This window comes from Mixophyes fleayi, chromosome 5 (assembly GCF_038048845.1).
Source record: "Mixophyes fleayi isolate aMixFle1 chromosome 5, aMixFle1.hap1, whole genome shotgun sequence".
Taxonomy (NCBI): domain Eukaryota; kingdom Metazoa; phylum Chordata; class Amphibia; order Anura; family Limnodynastidae; genus Mixophyes; species Mixophyes fleayi.
This window is the reverse complement of record NC_134406.1, coordinates 175,063,554-175,083,740: the sequence shown is the minus strand read 5'-3', so window position 1 is coordinate 175,083,740 and position 20,187 is coordinate 175,063,554. Positions and strand designations below refer to the sequence as shown.

General features: G+C 40.3%; 1 protein-coding gene and 1 long non-coding RNA gene across 3 annotated transcripts in view; one reads left to right on the top strand and one right to left on the bottom strand.

Moving 5' to 3' along the window:
* The window catches only part of LOC142158787 (uncharacterized), a 129,317-nt gene that overhangs the window by 74,967 nt on the left and 34,163 nt on the right, over window positions 1-20,187 (top strand). The gene's annotated exons all lie outside the window — the stretch shown is intronic.
* The window catches only part of LOC142158786 (N-acetyllactosaminide beta-1,6-N-acetylglucosaminyl-transferase-like), a 69,947-nt gene continuing 68,483 nt past the window's right edge, over window positions 18,724-20,187 (bottom strand). For both annotated transcript variants that reach the window (XM_075213056.1, XM_075213057.1), the window contains one exon: window positions 18,724-19,018. In XM_075213056.1, the coding sequence (XP_075069157.1) occupies window positions 18,828-19,018 (191 nt within the window). In that variant the 3' untranslated portion in view covers window positions 18,724-18,827. The remainder of the gene's footprint in view (window positions 19,019-20,187) is intronic.

Genomic DNA, 20,187 nt, shown 5'->3' with positions numbered 1-20,187 from the left:
GAATTGACCGTCCTAAAAAGAGAAAAAGAATGAGAGAAACACTGGAGAGGGAAAAACAGGAAAACCGCTGCTCCATGCTGGATAACAGTCTTTGCAAAGTCCTTGGCTCAGGTGTTATTAACTGCGAACTTGGGTCTCCCGGTACAAATTCACGAGTGTCATTCTCGGCTTTAATTTGAACCTTCTCTGAGTGTTGACTCCTCTTCAGTGGGTGGAATGGGTCCAAGTGTCTCTCTGCTACTCCTAGGGATGTGATGCTGGTCATCAACACTTGGTACCTGTCTGTCAAACAACTTGTGGGTAGGAAATTACAGTCCATAACATAGTCCATAACATACTCTCCAAGTCCAACGTCATAACAGTTAGTTTAACATATCAGGAGACAGTGTTTCGAACATCCTTTGTTGCTGTCTCACTATTTGCTTTTCTTTACAAGATCTTGAACAGTCTCTCCGTTATAAACTCAGATTTTTAACAGTCTCTCCATTATAAATTCATCTCAGGAAAAGTCAAAAGTAATTCAAAAGTTGACAAATTTAAGAGGCGGCTGAGGAGTGATTCTGATACTGGGGAGGACTAGTGACCTAAGCTTCCGACCATTCCAATCTAGTTTCAACTATAACTCTATTCAGTTTGTTCTAGATAGTATCGTTTACTGTATTTTCCCACTGGCTTGTGGCTAATAAGAGTATGTAATTTACTATCACTGCCCATATGCTGTACTCATTATCTAAAAGTTATTGCCAGTAAGAATGAATACCCCTATCACTTTCTATATAAATCTAGGGATACCAAATCTACTAACAAAAATCCTGAGTATGACACAGCAATATTAGAAACATTTGACTGAACCTTTACCCAGATATAGATTACATCAGTACACGAGTATATACTTGAGAATCCTGCAAGGTGGCAATTTGATGAAGTGGTTTGTTTTACCTGGAAAAAGTGCATCTGTAGGAGGGGTATTAAAGTAATTCTATCGTTTTAAAATAAGCATTGCCCAATCAATTGAATGTGTGTCCAAAGCACAAAGTGATTTATTTTAGCAGATGTAAATAGTCAACAATTTCAATACATTATTATATTATGATAAAGTACAGTACAGCACAGCCAATACCAAAAGATAAGTACACAGCAATGCAATCGATTGCGCATGCTGCGCACCCACGGGACCCGATGGACAATATTCTGTATAGAATATTGTGTCAGAGTTGACTGAGGCCCCAGTGAGATGCAGCTAATATATATACAGTCAGTGTTTCATTGTGAACAATAGAGATGACGTAGATGGTTTCTATAGGTCCAGACGTTGGGTGGGTCCAGGCCAGACAGGTAATAGGTTGATTCAATCTAAGGAATCCAAAGGTCTTCTCTCCAGGGGGTCTGCTCCTTTTCATAGCCAGTATCATACAAAGGTTTACTCTCTAATATCAATAACTAAAGTATGCAATGTGCGATCTCTTCGCCGACTGCAACCGGACAGCTGCTGATGATTAGGGCTTCAATATGATATCAGGCATGACACCTTTCCTATTACCTAAACCTTTAATAACACTACAATGTACATATAATCACTATATATACATATATATATATATATATATATATATAGACTAATAATAAACCGAATACTATCTGCTCCTGAATTACAGTGTAACGGAACCAATATGAAATTATATAAATAACTAACTGTTGTAATGCGAGTGTGTGCGTATTTTACCGTGCGATCGCGTCACGCCACGTAACATGTGACGTACGCTTCGCAATACGCACGGCAAACCAATATTAAACCAATATACTTTCGTTCATCCAATTATACGACTTTGACAGTCCACCCTTTGATAGTACAATAAACTATCACCTTAAAGATGTTATAAGCAGGATCTCAGTACCACGTTTCATTGTTATGTAATACAAATCCCCCTTGGTGTATGTCCACGCTGTTCGTAGATCTAAACAAGTTATCATAAGAGAAAGTCTTAATCCTCTAAACGATTTCTTCTTCTACTATAAACCTTACACTTCTGGAGCTTGGAGATAACCTTTTGTATGCCCTTCAAGGGTGCAATAAAACACTTAATACATTATTTGGAAAGGTACATGGTACAGTGGAACGTGTATCAGCTATACAGAATTCTCTACTACAGTTCTTCAAGTATAACAAGTTCTTCTGTCCAACGCATGTCTTTAAGCTCAGTATACATTTAAACACTTCATGTTCATCAATAGCATCATCCTATGTCTATCAATAATGTCATACGCAATCTCCTTCAGCTTGCGTTAATATACACACATCTAATAATGTCACCAGTTCTTTTCATCAACACTTGTGGACGGGCTATTGTCTGTTCATTCTTCCCAGTCTCTCAATACTCAGATTTAACAGTGATCGGCTTGCAAAGCATTGGGAGACTTCAGACTAAGGGACCTAGGTGTCCTACTTTTTCCCTTAGTGACCTCCCGCCTATAGTTCGGGTACCTCAAGAATATTTAGTGGAAAGAGAACTAATCCTACTTGATATAATCACTGAGGCACGTGTGAGCACGCCCAGCACTTTGTTTGGTCTAAAACCTTACCCTCCCAAGAATGATAATCATTCTCAAGGATGCCTGCTCAAGTCCGAATATTACTGGACTGGCATCGCTGGGTGTGTCTCTTTTTAACTATGGGGTCGCCGTACTTACGGACGTAATGCTACTCAGACAATAGCCCCTCGCACTTTCTCCAAGCTCCAAGGTTTCCAAATTTTCCTTTACCCCTGAATTAAATAGAGTAATTGGCCGGACTGATTATGCTACTAACTTCTTCCTCCCCAATACCTCCTTGTCATTACCTGAACCAGTCTCTGCCACCTGCTAATAATCAAAAGAATTAACCGTCCTGAGAAGAGAGTTAAATGAGAGAACACAAAAGAGGAAAAACTACAACTTCATGCTGGACAACAGTCTTAGTCTTTGGCTCAGGTGCTACTAACTGCATTCGAGGTCTTCCAGTACAGATTCATGAGTGCCCTTGGACCCTTCTCTCAGTGTTGGCCCCTCTGCAGTGGGTGGTATGGGCACCAGTGTGTCTCTGCTACCCTTGAAGCCGTGAGGCTGGTAGCCTACACCTGGTACCTGTCTGGCAAATAACCTAAGCTTAAGAAATTACTGCTCCACAACTTACTCTCCTGATCCAACATCCTGACAGTTAGTGTGACCTTTCAGGAAACAGTGTTTTGGATGTTCTTGGTTACTGTCTCACTATTTACCTTCTCTCAAGGTCTAACCTAGCCTCCCAGTTACAATCTCATCTCACGAGGGGTCAAGAACATTTCAAAAACTGACAGGTTAGGAGTCTGCCCAGGGGTGATCTCTTGGTAGCGGGAAAGGACTAGTGGCACTTCAATCAAGTTCCAACTCTTATTCTATTCAATTCATTCTACCGAGTACCATTACTTTATGTTCACACTGGTTTATGGCTAATTGAAAGTATGTGATTTGTTACCACTACTCATACATTATACATCTATTATCAATAACATGAATACCCCTATCATCTATTATAACTCTAGGACTATCACATTGAATAACAAAAGCTTTGAGTATGATACAGTAATACATTAGACACATTTCAATATACCTCTACCCAGACATATTTCATTGGTACACCTGTGTATACTTGAGGATCCTGCATGGTGGTAATTGGATGACGTGCATTTGTTTTACCTGGAGGAAAACCCATCAGCAGGAGGGATATGGGATGGCTCTATTAGTCTACCTTGTCCATCTCTCCAGAGTCCACCAGACTCCTCACCACATCTCTTCACCTTCCAGACAGTTTATCCCTCAGGTAACACAAATCTTCCTATATTAACCAATATGTGTATGCGTGCATGTGTGTGTGTGTTCACCTTTTTAAAACTAAAACAATACAACGAAAAACAAAACAAAACATAGATTTGTTAACTGTCACATAAAACCCTGCTGTCTATTTGACAGCTATGTTCTCCCTGGTGTGACAGCCATGTATGGTTGTGCGTGTAAGTGTGGACCTTACTAGCAGCTACTTCAGTTGGTAACTGTGTCACTGCATAAAGTCCTCTATGTAGTGTCCTAATCATGTGCTGGTATTGCTATAAAACGATTTCTCAGTCACCTCAACATCGCCCTCTAGACTAGAAAAATGCTAAAGACCAATGTATATCAATCGATTTTCCCTCTGCCAACTCACATGTCATTCTCAGTACCTCATATTCAGCTACTTGACTAAGTGGGAAAGGCAAAGGGGTCTCTTTCTATAACACTTTCTTCAAATATAACAGTATCCAGTACATGCCTGTCTAACAGTGAAAAATATAGAACATGAAAATTCTACATTTTCTAGGGTTTCCCATTATGTCGTATCTTGTAGTAAAAATCCTACTCCAATGTTCTATACAGAGATGCATATCTGTATGCCTAAACTCTAGCATTCTTCTGTCCTCCTGTCCTCCCCACCCTTTGTGCATCCATATAAAGGCACATTTTTGTACAGGAGGCACGAACCAAAACAAAACAGATATGCAATCTATAACACATGAATCGTATTTCCACAACAGAACCTTTCTGCTTAAAATCAGCAGTTTCTATACACATGAAAACAAAACCCCTGACTGTTTCTGTAACTCATGTCAATCTAGTGTGTGTATCTCTGAATTTGTCTTATGTAAAAACATAAAATATGTTTTAGCCCCATTGTTGAGACTGTGTCTGATTTTATCTCTACCAGAGCAGAGAGAGAGAGAGGGTAGAGAGAGAGGGGTAGAGAGAGAGAGAGAGAGAGAGACTAGCATTTGTGTAAAGAATGGGAAATAGGAAAGCAATGAATGATGGGAATACAAAGGTTTGAATACAAACATACATGTAGAAAGGGAGATTTTTACAACAAAATGACAGCTGGATTGGACTCTGACTCTATGGGGAAATGGCTGTATTCATTCCACTGTTCCCCTTAGCTATTTGCTAACTATGACCCCTCCCCATACTTGACTAGGGGGTCTTAACAGTGCCATCCAGTGTCGTCCGTCATTTGTTCAGTAAGAACTCGGTATCTCATTGACTACATACCTTTTCAACGGACTTTCCTAACTTATAATAGAGAAATGTAAAAATGTACTCTTAGTGACTCATATTTTCTCTGAAATACATAAAACGATATTTTGAAGCAAAGTATGTACATACATCATTGTTGGATAATGATTCTCAGCCAAACAAATTATCATGAGTCACTGCAGCCTAAAACAAAAGAGTGTTCCAATTGTCTATTGTTAATTTGTCTTTCAAGAGTGATTCTTCTATTTCTCTATCTCCCCTTTTGATCACTAAGTCTATACTCCTTTTGTGTCCCCTTTACCTGTGAGAAGAAAAACAAGATAGTTATCTTAAAACAGCAAACACAACAAGCATTTCTATTCTTTGCCGTCTATTCTTTGCCGTCAGCTAGCAATTTAGGAAAACAAACATTTCACAACATAAACGAACAAACAAAATCAACAAAGATTACCTTTTAAAATCCGTTCCCTGCACACTAATACTTACCACAGTTTAAACCCCACCTGGTTGTAGGACTACAGGTCTGACCTAACCTCCAGGGTTGACTATGGTTCTCCCCCAAGGCATTGGCTGCTATTAGGTGCACAGGAAACTGTTGAGAAGTCTCCGAGACTTGTGTGCGCCGTCTCTGTGGGTGTCTATGTGATTCCCCCTTAGATGGGCCAAGTCTCTTTGCTTCCGCTCTTGTTATTGTACAGTCCTGTGCTTGGTGTCCCATTTTAGTGCATCTAAAACACTTTCTCAACTCATGTTGTTTCTCTTCTTTTTTACAATCTCTCCTAATGTGTCCTTCTTCTCTGCAATTGTAACATCTCACTATTCTGGGTTTCCTGTTATGTGGGTTGTATGCTGGTGGTCGGGTGTGCAGTCCCTCTAGTGCTGGGATACTTAGTATCATTACCCTATCACTTAGTGTCTCTTTCTGTTTGTTTATACTTTTATCATGTTCTATAGCTGACTCCCTGAGAGCACTTACAGTGGTTCCTTTCCAGTATGGTAAGTTTGCACCCTTCTTTTCAAGTTTTCCCTGAGGCCATCCATTAGAACTTTAACAGCAACCTCTCTGTAATATGGATTATCTTTTATGTCTGGTACCCCAGTATATTTGACCATCTCCATCAGAGCCCTGCAAAAGTAGTCTGTTGCATTTTCACTATCTTTTTGCTGGATACTAAAAATTTTACTCCAGTCCACTATCACTGGGAAATATGTGGCCAACCGTGTGATTATTTGTTTAATATTGTCCTGATTATCATCCTCGGTTAAGGATTCATCCTCCTCCAACATACAATCCTTAATGAACTTTTGTATATCAGTATTGAGAGGAAGATAGGCCTTCAAGTAATACTCGCCAATCGTTATTAGTTGGCTCATACACATTACCATAATATCTAATAAACTGCTGACATTTGGTCAAATCTTTCCTAGGATCAGGGAAATCAGACAAAATTGAAAATGTTTCAGACCTAGTGCATGGATCATGCTTTGCTACATGTTTTAAGGGAACATCACTATTCCTGTCTACTTTCCCATTGGGAACTGCTGCTGTGCAGACAGGATGTAAGTCTACCAAATCACTAAAACTAGTTGCTGAAATTGCTGCTGGAGTACAATGGATGTCTCCCCCCTGTGTTAACCTTTTCATTATTCTCACCACTTTCAGCAGCTGCCCCTGCTGGTGGGACCGTTCCTCTTCTTTGTCCTGAAACATTACTTTTATCCGTTCCTTAAAACAACATACAACTTACTAGTTACAGTTTTTATATTTTTGGTATTGGCTGTACTTCCCGCCCCAACAGAATTTATCGGGGGCGTGTTTGCGCTCAGTTCGCCACGCTTTGCAACGCACACTTCCGGAATGCTTGTTTCCGGTACGCTTACTTCCGCTGAACACGTGTTTTTCCTTACACTCACTTCCGCTGTGCGTTCGCTGCTCTGCCACGTGTTACCTTCCATTTGCCACGATTTTAAACAATGATTATGTGCATTTCTCACTTTCGTTGACTTAATCAACCGTACTTTATCTTTTACGGTATTTAGTACCTCTGCATAAAAACTCCCTGTTGTTGGGAAAGGCCTATCACAATCTTTGGTCATTTCAACCCACGTGTCACAATACACAGTTGCGTATGCACCATATTTTGCACACATTAGAAGTCACGCTGACTCAATAAGACCTTCCTTAGGCAGTAAATTGGCAATCTCTAGCGTATGCCTAGCACCCATGTTGAACAATATACTTTCTACCCGGAACACAGACACACCGCAATGCTCTGTTCCTTCCGGCTAATGTGAAATACAGACACACCGCAATGCTCTGTTCTTTCCACCCAATAATTTCAACTCTGTTGCTATACTCACCGCTAGAGATCTATAATGCTCGGTGAACGTATTACCTTTAGCCGCGTTCACTCGCTTTTCTCGCACCAGGCGAGGATCCCTAATACAGAAATATCACCACAAAAATCTGCTGAGTTTATTATCGCTGGGAGCGCAAGTTGATACAATCAACCTACCTTTCCAGTATAATTCCTCCTAGCTGCTTCACCAATTCGCACTAACGGTGCGATTGGATCGCACTGCCTACCAATACTAATTATTAGCAAACCTTGCGATCTATTGGTAGCGCTTTTGCGAAAACTACGTTTTCGCATTCGGTATACCTGCCCTGTATACCGTCCTTCAGTTGGGCAATCCGCCTCGTCCGACAGCAACTGAGCACCTCAACAATAAACAGTGTATCTACGTTACAAAATCGCACACTATACACCTTTTCTGCGCAGAAAATTGAAAGTTCCCAACAACCGTAATAATGTCTCAGAGGCTTTCACAAGTATTTATACTATGCATATAATAACTATCAAAACGATTGTTCAACCACGTGGCAAATCTACCGGAAGTTCGCGTACGCACAGCAGGAAATACACATACGCACAGCAATGCAATACACTTTAAAACATAAAACGACAATAAAAATAAAACATTTTTCTTTCTTGTCCCTAGATTCTAATTAGTGTTCCTTCAGTCTATGCAACAACAGACATTCGGTTTCGCAACACACAGTGAACCACAGGTCTTGAACACATTACATTCTTTCCTGCTTTATGCGATGCGTCCATCAATCCACCCTTTGTTGAGGAACCGAATATCGTAAGCGCTGCATACCTGCCGGTAACGTAACTCCTAACTCACGAGCCCCCAAATTATTAAAGTAATTCTATCATTTTAAAATAAGCATTGCCCAATCAATTGAATGTGTGTCCAAAGCACAAAGTGATTTATTTTAGCAGATGTAAATAGTCAACAATTTCAATACATTATTATATTATGATAAAGTACAGTACAGCACAGCCAATACCAAAAGATAAGTACATACCAATGCAATCGCTTGCGCACGCTGCGCACCCACGGGACCCGATGGACAATATTCTGTATAGAATATTGTGTCAGAGTTGGCTGAGGCCCCAGTGAGATGCAGCTAATATATATACAGTCAGTGTTTCATTGTGAACAATAGAGATGACGTAGATGGTTTCTATAGGTCCAGACGTTGGGTGGGTCCAGGCTAGACAGGTAATAGGTTGATTCAATCTAAGGAATCCAAAGGTGGGGGTCTTCTCTCCAGGGGGTCTGCTCCTTTTCATAGCCAGTATCATACAAAGGTTTACTCTCTAATATCAATAACTAAAGTATGCAATGTGCGATCTCTTCGCCGACCGCACCGGACAGCTGCTGATGATTAGGGCTTCAATATGATATCAGGCATGACACCTTTCCTATTACCTAAACCTTTAATAACACTACAATGTACATATAATCACTATATATATATATATATATATATATATACACATATATATATATATATATAGACTAATAATAAACCGAATACTATCTGCTCCTGAATTACAGTGTAACGGAACCAATATGAAATTATATAAATAACTAACTGTTGTAATGCGAGTGTGTGCGTACGTATTTTACCGTGCGATCGCGTCACGCCACCTAACACGTGGCGTACGCTTCGCAATACGCACGGCAAACCAATATTAAACCAATATACTTTCGTTCATCCAATTATACGACTTTGACAGGGGTATGGGATGGCTCTATTGGTATTGTCTTCCTGACATTTTCCCTCAATCAAGTAAGACAGGACGTTGCCTTCCTACCAGCTTGAGAACCCAAGTCTAGTGCACACCAGTATGCTCTTACCAGCTTGCACATACCTTCTCTACCTAGATGAGTCAGACCATGTGCTGTCTCAGCTAGGCCTGAAATATACGCTCTTGGAGTCACGGGCCTACCTCGTCCATCTCTCCAGAGTGCAGAGGACTCCTGACCACATCCCTTCACCTTTCAGAACGCTTTTTCCTGCAGCGAACACAAACCTTACATTTTAACTAATTCTTGTGTGTTATCATTTAGAAAATAAACAAAACGTTGATTTGTCGGTTGTCATTTTTAAACCTGCTGTCCACTTGACAGCTTCATCCGCCCTGTAATTACAGGCTTTAAATTAAATTAAATAACAGCTACTTCATTTGGTAACTGTGTCACTGTTACAAGTCCTTTATGTAATGTGAGTGTGCTACTCATGTTCTGTTATTATCATAACAGTTCTTCTGTTACCTCAACTGTGCGCCCTATTCTAGAAAAGTACTCAAAACCAATGTATATCAACTGATTTACCCTCTGCCAACTCACATGACATTCTCAATCCCACACGTTCAGCTACTTGATAAGTGAGGGCAAGGGTGTAAATTTTTATAGCACCGTCATTTATAACAATATCCAGTACATGTCTGTCTGACTATGAAAAATATAAAAACATGATAATTTTACATTTTCTAAAGGGTTTCACTTATATCAGGTCTTGTGGCAAAAATCTTAATCAAATGTTCCACACAGAGATGCATATCTGTATATCTGCCTAATTCACCTACAGCTAGTCCCGTCTCCTTCCTTCCACCCTTTGTGCATCTAGAGGTACACTTTGTGCAATTTGCTCAGGAGACAAAAGGTCAGATACCTGTCACTCACCAGACTGTGAGTGCTTCTTCCCGTGTGTTTAGGAACCGCGGCCGTCCACCATCCTGAGTTCCATACCTCGTTGCCTGATCTTGGAGTCTCATTCCCCATGAGCCTCTGAAGGTGTTCCTGTGTTTCCTCGTGTATTCAGCGCTGCTGATTCCTGTGGTTTCCAGACCACTTCAACCCTCCTGTGTTTCATCGTGACTGTTTAGCTGATTCCTATCCGCTGCCTCCGTGCACTACAGTCTTCAGACCACTTCAACTCCCCTGTGTTTCATCGTGACTGTTTAGCTGATTCCTATCCGCTGCCTCCGTGCACTACAGTCTTCAGACCACTACAACTCTCCTGTGTTTCATCGTGACTGTTTAGCTGATTCCTATCCGCTGCCTCCGTGCACTACAGTCTTCAGACCACTTCAACCCTCCTGTGTTTCATCGTGACTGTTTAGCTGATTCCTATCCGCTGCCTTCGTGCACTACAGTCTTCAGACCACTTCAACTCTCCTGTGTTTCATCGTTACTGTTTAGCTGATTCCTATCCACTGCCTCCGTGCGCTACAGTCTTCAGCTCACCTCAACTCTCCTGTGTTTCCTCGAGACTGCACCAGCTGATTCCTATCCGCTGCTCTCCGTGATCAACAGTTCCAGCTCAGCTCTACTCTCCCGTGTTTCATCGTGGCTGCACCTGCTGGTTTCTATCCGCTGCCTCCGTGTGCCTGCAGAGTCCTGCTGGCTGCTACTCCTCGGTTCTGCTCGTGTCTGCAGCAGCTGATCCACTCTCCGTGCTTCTCAGTGTTCCTGCTGGTGTCTACTCGCCAGTCTGCATCGGATCTGTGCCTCACTGCTTTCATCTCGTCTAGACCATCGCTACTCTTCAGGGTCCTCCAGGAGTCCAGTTCTACATACTACTGCTTCCTGAGTATTTGTTTCCCTGCTGGTCTACCTACCTGTGCGCTGCACCTACTTGATTACCGCTTCACCCTCCCGGGACTTCGCATCCTGCCGGCCTCCAGCCGTTCAGGTATCTCTGCACTCCTGTCTGACAGCCTGCTCCTGAACCACGGTATGCATACTTCTCACTGACTGTGCTGGTGTATTGCATATCTTGTTGGACTGAGTTGTTCTCCTCTGGAGCTTACTATCCGCTGTGACTATTGCCATCATTGACTGTGTTAGCTTTTGCCCGGATAGTTTCTGTGACTTTGTATTATTGCAGTGCTGTTCGTCATTACTATATTGTGCATGTCATTGTGGATCAAGTTCAAGGTGCCCGTGTATCCTCTGTATTGCAGTCTCTCCCCGTGCTCCTCCTCACATATATATTCAGTGGTACAACTTGCTAGAGGCAGACCACTGATTCCTGTTTCCTGTGTCACCTGTTCCAGTGTCCTCTCACATAGCAGTGGTACAACTTGCTAACGCAGACCACTGACTCCCCGGATACCTTCACCTGGATTCCATTCCTTCACCCAGACAGCGGTACAACTTGCTAAACGCAGAACGCTGACTCTCATCACCTCCTCGTTTCTGTTGGACATTCCTCCTCACTATAGCAGTGGTACAACTTGCTACCGCAGACCACTAACTACCCTCACGTGTCCTTTGTCCATTCAGTTCCTCGTGTATTACTACATATATATTACCAGTGCTGCTAGTCATAGACTTTCCCGAGCATCTCTATCATCTGCTGTCTCCTGTTCCGTGATCACCCCGCTACCAGAGTACCATATTACCAGCTATACTCCGCTGGTAAGGTTATCACCTGGTGATCCCTGGGTAAAGACTCCTAGTGTCCGTGACAATACCACATTCAATCTATAAAACCTGAATCATATTTCCGCAACAAAACTCCTGCTTAAAATCAGCAGCTTATATAAGCATAAAAATGCAACCTTTAGCTACCTTCATGACTATGTCAGTGCAGTGTGTGTACACCTAATTCTGTTTGTTGTAAAAAATGTCTTAGCCTTGTAGGTAAGACAATATGTCAAGTATTGGACCTTTGTCTGGCATGGCTGCATTCCATCCTTTTACAACCTCATGTACTGTTAAAGAAATGAATGAACAAGTCTATTTGGTTGAAAAATTGAAGACAGTCCTGCCAGGCTTGTGTCCTGATTATGAGGTTGCCTAAAACCCTTTGGGACAGTGTGCACGTATTTTGTACCTCTTTATAAGGTAAGAATGAAATAATGACAGTTAAAGATGTAAAGAACGGGAAATAAGACAGCAAAGAATAATAATAACAAAATGATTTGCATAAAAACAGAAAAGCCAGAAAGCAGAAAAGGAGATTTACAGCAAATTGACAACTGGATTGCGCACTACAGGAAATTGACTCTCAACTATTCCACTAATCCCCTTGACTCTTAACTAATCTATGACCCCTGCCCCATTCTTATAAAATTTAACAGGGAGTTACATTACCCATCCAATCCAGTATCGTCCATCGTTAGCTCGTATGGAACCCGGTATCTCTGATCACAATAACTATACAACCTGTGATGGACTTGTGACTATAATAGAGAAGTGCAAAATTAACCCTTGTGACACATACTATGTATCTCCCATGTGTGTCTTCCTGAAATACATAAAACAACATTAGAAGCAGAGTATATAAACACTTAATTTTAAATAATAAATCTCAGCCAAATAAGTTATCATGAGCAAATGCAAATTGGAAGAAAGAGTGTTACAATGACCCATTGTTAACTTGTCTTTTAAGAGAAAATTTTGTATTTCCCCTGCAATCCCAATAATTGCTAAATCTATTTATCTGACTGTCTTTGTCTAAAGAAGAGAAAATCAAAACAAAATAAGTTTGAGAAACAAACAAAACATTTTCATTTATTTACTTTCAATCCTTATCATCAATCAACAGGAAAACGAACACAAAACAAAAGAAAACAAAAAAAACAAACACAGACTATCCATTCGTTGGCAACTGTTTCTTATGCAGAATAATTCTCTAGCAACTGTTATCTCCAGTCTCTATGTATTGTTCTAACTCTATATAGCCTCATTGCAATTAGGGTCAATTAGAAAAAAACATTTGTCTTGACACAATGAATACCTCTCACCTACTAATAGATACATGTGAAAACTTATGTTTTTCTTTTAGGATTTCTGAAACTAAGCCATTACAGGGACACACCAAATTTCTTTTACTAATACATGATACACTTCTTATCCCTGGCTACACTTTAGTAATTATCCACATAAGGTGTGGAATGTCACTTAACATATTGCCAATGAATGGAATAGAAGCCTATCTCCAGACTGTTTGAAAAACTGGTCTCACAAGATTCAATTACTACCCTTTTTTTCTAAATGTACTTCTATTGCAGGGTTTGTTTGTTTTTTAGATTAACTCACACAAACATAAACAAACACAAATGAAAAATACATTTAAGTTACTCATCTTTAAACCTGAACAGTTACATACTTAATACAGAATATCAGTTACATATGCTATTTTTATACGTTTTTTTTTTTATTCGGTTTATACTGTCCCTGCTTCTTCCGCTATGCAAGTTATACTGCCACATGCTCCCTTACAGTTGTCACAGTTTTAAATAGTCAGCTTAATTCTCAGTTTTCAGAAATATTTTTATCTCTAATCGTACTCAATACATCTGAATCAACATTACCAACCATAGAAAAGGGTTTCACACATTCATCGGTCATCCTGACCCACTGATCACAGTATGCCATTGCATACTTACCTTATTTTCTACAGTTATACTTAAACTTATACCTCGCTGAACCTATAGGCCCTGGCTTATCCCATACATCGACCATCTCAAGCATTCGTTTAACACCCATGTGGAAATGGAATCCTCAACGTGCAAAACTCCCACAAGAGATTTTTATTTGCCGTGGACAAATTCTGTAAGCTGCGTCCACTCACTTCTTCTCCACTGTGTATCACTAAACAATACACGCAATTGTCAGCGTATCTAGCGAGGTCCCTAACGCAGGCTCTTTCTACTGGACTGACGGAAATAACAACAATTCACAGCAGAAAACAATATCCTGCCTTTCCAGAGAGGTTCCTGTTGACTACTGTACCACTGGTAGCATTAAATATTTACTAATGCCAGCCTTTCCAGCATATTTCCTCCACCTATTGTGCGGTCCGATCGCACAGTGTACAGATACTAAACTATCTGTAGGCTCTACGATTGCAATTGGGACTACCTATTTTCACTGTATACCTTGTATTCTACCTATTCACTGCATACTACCTTAATTCACCATATACTACCTTAATTTACCGTATACTACCTTAATTCACTGTATACTACCTTTATTCACAACAGTTATACGTTCACAATCACACAATTCACAATTTCACATACTCCTTTGTTTTCTGCACAGAAGAATACTTTCCCAAATGGTTATATTAACTTCTCAGAGGTTTTATCAATTACTTTCACTATAAAATAAAACAGGACTATCTATCAAAACAACCGTTTAATGTGCCAATACAGTCAAGCATATGTGTATACTAAGAAAACAAACCACGTTTAAATTGCAAAGTGATATGAAAAAGAAAATTTTTTCTTACTTGTCCCTAGGTTCTTACTAGCACCTCATAGATTACACAAAGCAGGTATTCGGTTTGGCAACACTGAATGATATAAAGGCATAGAACTATTTATGATCTCACTCGTATATGACGCGTCTCCAACCCTTTGTTGGTAAACTGAAGCACGGGAAGCGATCACTTCGTGGATAGTAGCAAATTCCAGATGGCAATGTGCAGATCAAAATTACACTAAACATGATACATTTCCTATATCCTGAACCTTAGATATCTTTAATATATTATCATTTATGTATAAATAATCTCTAATACATTTTATTACTAAATAAATGTGGATTGGAACTTTAATAAATGTATATTATTTACAAGTGTAAGTGCAAATATAAATGTGTGTGTTAATAATCCGTGCGATTGCGACATAACACGTGGTATACTAATCGCAATCGCATGGTAAAACAATATTAATTATTTTGGTTTGCTTCATCCAGTTATTTGACTTTCACACCACCCACCCACACCTGATGTTGGTTTGATAGTTAGTGCCTGTTTTAACCTTATTTTCCCCTCACCACAGAGCAGGCACAGTTGGTAGGAAGGCACTGCGATCAGCGGCTGATACATACGGCACTATCGTTATTGACCACAGATCTCTGTCCCCTTTGAGGTAACTTTTATGTCCTTCAGTGAGGAGGGTCCCTTCCCCGGCTCAGTGAGGGAGGGAATTGTGAATTTAGAGGGGATGCAGTCACTCTGATGCCAGGCTAGCGTCGGCCAGGCAGTTAAGGACTAGTTCCGTTTAAGTGGATGCACTGTGGTTCGCCATTTAGACGCTTGGTTTCGGGTATCAGTCTGGAGCTGTCCTGCAGTGCTTTCTCCGTCACCAAATTTAATTGATAAAACTGTGACCTTCTTTAGCCGCCTTATATATGTCACAGTGTCTTTATTTTTAGATAAGTTAATTAAAGCATGTAAAGGTCTTGTGAAGGTGATGATGGGCATACACAGTGAACTATTTATCCAGGTGAGGTGACACTCAAGGATTTTAACCAGTCAAATGTAGCAACAAAGGGTGTTTATTCCATTCCAACCTTTCAGATTTATACAACTTTGCCTCAGAGACATCATGTGTGGACAGTTGTGCAAAATTGAAATGTTGGAATGGAATAAACACCTTTTGTGACTACATTTGACTGGTTAAAATCCTTGAGTGTCACCTCACCTGGAATGTTTATTTAGTACAACCTCCAGATGAGAAGTATTGAGGAGGGCAACTGGATAAAGAACAGCATTTTAATTTTGAGTGCCTGGCTCCTGGACATATATATATATATATATATATATATATATATATATATATATATATATATATATATATACATTGCTGAAAATGGTTCATTTTAATGAAATCAAATAAAGTTAACTAACGAATGCGACAATTCTATTGAAAATGTTGGTATTCTATCTGCCTGTCCTTGGCATACCTAGTGAATATATATGTATATATATATATATATATATATAGTGACAAAGGGAGTGTCTTTCCACATGCTTCTGCAAAGGGGCACTCATCCCAGCGGCGTGTAGCGGTGTGCGGAGTGCGTTCCACAGTGGGATGCACAGAGTAGCTTCCGGTATGACGTCACTAGGTAGGTGTGTCCCAACGCGTTTCATTCGCTCAGGCGAATTTCCTCAGGGGATCCCCGGATGGTCTGCTGGGATCAGTGCCCGGATGGTCTGCTTCTATACTCCCATTACCATCTCCTATCAAGCTGGGACACTGTTTCACCCTGAACGCTTCCAAGTAAGATATATACGATCAGGACTTTTACTTTGGCTATATTAATACTTGAGTCCGAGGACTTGTAAATACCCGCCCACACTCCATCTTCGGATCATTTCCCTCGGGGACTCGTTACATCGGACTCATTGTATTGGACAGTATTTTGGGTTACACCAGCTGCACTATTGCTGTGTGTCTTCCCTCGTTCAGTGGTGGACAATATGTACCAATGTAACATTTGTATTTTATCACTTCATTTACGTGTATTTGATGTGGCCGGCACACATGGTTGTTTATTTTACCTATTAAATGTATGTTTTTATCTGTACACATTGTATTTATATGATCAATATTATAATCCAGGTAATCAGTTCCCGCTGGTCACAATTAACATATATCTAGGATTTATTCCACCTATTCATCCAATTATTGATCCCTTACATTGACAATTGTCATTGACAAGGAGCAATTGAGCGCTCACTTCTATACCATTTCATTTGTACAAAGTGCCCCTACAAAATGTACAGGTGGAGAACATATGTGGGACAAGATAATAGTAATGTAACTGTAACTTAAATGTTTTGCAACGGTTTTTAGCTTTTTCCACAGCTGGCAGCAGGTTGACAGTGTGGGCCTGCACTGGGGCTAATTAAAACAGAACAACTGCAGGGACCTCTTTTTAAAGGGAAGGTGGCAGTGTCATCTGTCCATCAAGGTAGGGCTGTGGAAGGAATGTAAAGTATTTAAACATGCCTGGTTTATTTATGTGGTGTGACTGATGCCAGACAGTATCCAGTGTCTAGGGAGCTGGTCTCTGTTACTTTAGTGTTAGGGTCTCAAGAAACGTAAATAAAAGCATGCAGACATCCATGATCAAGACCTCAATGGGGAAAAAATGTGATTTAGGTGATTTAGACTATGGAATGATTGTTGGTGCCAGATGATGTAGTTTGAGTATCTTTAAAATTGCTGATATCCTGGGATTTTCATGCACAACAGTCTCCTGAGGTTATGGAGACTGGTGCACAAAACAAAAAGTGAGTGGTGAAAACTCCTTGTTAATGAGGGAAGTCAGAAGAGAATGGCTAGACTGGTTAAACTGAGAGGATGTCGACAGTAACTCAAATAAACTTGCCCTACAACAGTGGTATGCAGAAAAGCATCTCTGAACGCACAGCACATTAAACCTTGAAGTGTATGGGCTACTGCAGTAGGAGACCACACAAGGTTCCGCTCATGTCAGCAAAGGAAACTGAGGCTACAGTGGGCATAGCCTCACCAAAACTAAACAGTTGAAGATTGGAAAAATGTCACATGGTCTGTCAAATCTCGATTCCTGATGCGACTTGCAGATGGTAGGGCCAGAATTTGGCATAAACCAAATACATGGATCCTACCTTGTGTCAATGGTGCAGGCTGACGATGGTGACATAATGATGTGAGAAAATGTTTTCTTTGCTATAATACAAATTGACCATAGTTTAAATGCCACAGCCTACTTGAGTATTATTGCTGGTCATACGCATACCTTTATGGCTACAGTATACCCATATTCTGATGGGTACTTCCAGCAGGATAACATGGCATGCCACATAGCACATGTCATCTAAAGCTGCTTCCAAGAACATGACAGCGAGTTCAGTGTACTCAAATGACTTCCACAATCACCAAGGGGTAAATGTATGAAGCTCTGGGTTCTTCAACACCCGCGAGTTCGGCGTCTTCGGCGTTTAAATTTAAAGCGGCGCTGCCTTGTAAAGGGAAACTTCCGTTTACAAGGCAGCGCCGCTTTAAATTTAAACGCCGAAGTCGCGGGTGTTGAAGAACCCGGAGCTTCATACATTTACCCCCAAATCTCTATCCAATAGAGCATCTTTGGGATTTGGTGGAATAAGAGATTTGCAGCTTTAATGTGCAGCTGATAAATCTGCAGCAACTGGGTGACGCTATCATGTTATCATGGACCAGAATAGCACCGTGCCATGAAGAATTCAGGTTGTTCTGGTGGCAGTACTAGAAAGGTGCACCTAAAAAAGTGTCCACTGAGTGTGTGCATATTAATAGTGTAGTACTTACTAAGTTGCTGAAAGTTGAAAACTTTAAAATGCTAGCCCCTTATAACAGACTGTGGAGGTAGTACCAGTGTAATTTTTGTCATCCGAAAACAGGTGGAGTCAGAATATGCATCGGTGATGATGTGTGACGAGGGATTCTATCCTTGAAAGAGTTTATTAAAGCCCACCCCTTATTTTTGTAGAAACGAAAAATAAAACAAGAACACTATTGTTTTTTGTGGAAGAATTCTTAAATTATTTCACAATAAGAGTGTGTTTGATATTGTTTCACAGCGATAGTCTATAGGTCAAATGTTTGCAACTTTCATAGCGATTAAAAGTACCAGTGAGGTTGTAGTGCAGTTTCGCTTTGAGCCAAAGTTTTGTTTCGTAATCTCAGTTCCAGGCACTCCACTGTAGGAGGATAGCTTGCCAGCTCAAATTTGTTGGCAAAAAGACTATTGGAGTTGAACAGCCACACTAAATCTTCTGGTCCGTATACACAAACTTGTCTGACGTAACGGCCTGGAAAAGAAAGAAAACAAGATAAAATCATATTTCCAAATACTTAATAAGCCATCCTAACCGAAATCAATTATTAAATAAAAACAATAACTAATTCTATGACACTTTTTATGATATTAAAAAATGATATAATATTTGTGATTTTTATTGTATGAGGTGCCCGTTCTAGACTTCCACACCCAGTCACCACTTTTTCTGGGGTTGTAGGTGTTGATGCCACTCTCTGAGATCTCCAAGATATCTGGAAAAATTAATGATGCTCTGTTTAAAGCTTCTGCTCATCATAAGCCATATGCTGGGAGATATTAATGGTCAGTACCTTCTTTAACTCCTAGTATAATATAAACTCAGGGTGCCTTCTCTTCTCTTCTCTTCTCTTCTCTTATCTCTCATCCTGCTTCTTAATTCATTATACCATATTTTATTAACACTGTTTCATTGCCACTTACTTATCCTTTCCTATTGTCTTCCAAGTCTCTCTTCTCAGTTCTTTAGTGACTAATTGCTTTACCTCCAAGAAATGTTCAGCAAAACCCATTCTCAATATGTTTGAAGAAAACAAAATTTGGACTCAAACAGTTCACAGATAGAGTATTTTTTAAACTGAAAGGGCTATGGTCGTAAAGAAAGAACCTTAGAGTGCTGTAAATCTCCTTCATGTTAAAAAGTTATGTATATGTTTTCCATTTAAGCAAGATAGAAGATGATCAAAGAAATTTTGTAAGGGGCAGGACTGTAAAATGTCACTGGCTGTGGCATTCCTTTGTATGGCACCCTCACTCCCATTTCCAGGTTACTTCCTTTCATTGTGTAAAGTCAGGAAGTGAGGTTGCATGTCAGGTACAGGTCTGCTGACATTTACCAGGCGCTGCATATCACTGTGCCAGAGCAACAGGTATTTGTTTCTAATCTGTGGTGCTTTATTGTTGCTTATCGGACTAGCTTTGAATGTCCACGCTTGCTCTTGCCTTCCATGTGCCTGCCATCTGTTCACCAACAGGCCATCCAGTTCTAACCTGGCCTATTTCTGACCATCCATGTTTATTTATTACAATTAACTACAGCTAGTATTAGCTCTCTGAACCTGTGCTACCAATCTTGACCCTTGGTCTGACTCCTACTACTTTTGTGTATCATCTCATTGTCTCCTGCTCTTTATTCTGATAGCT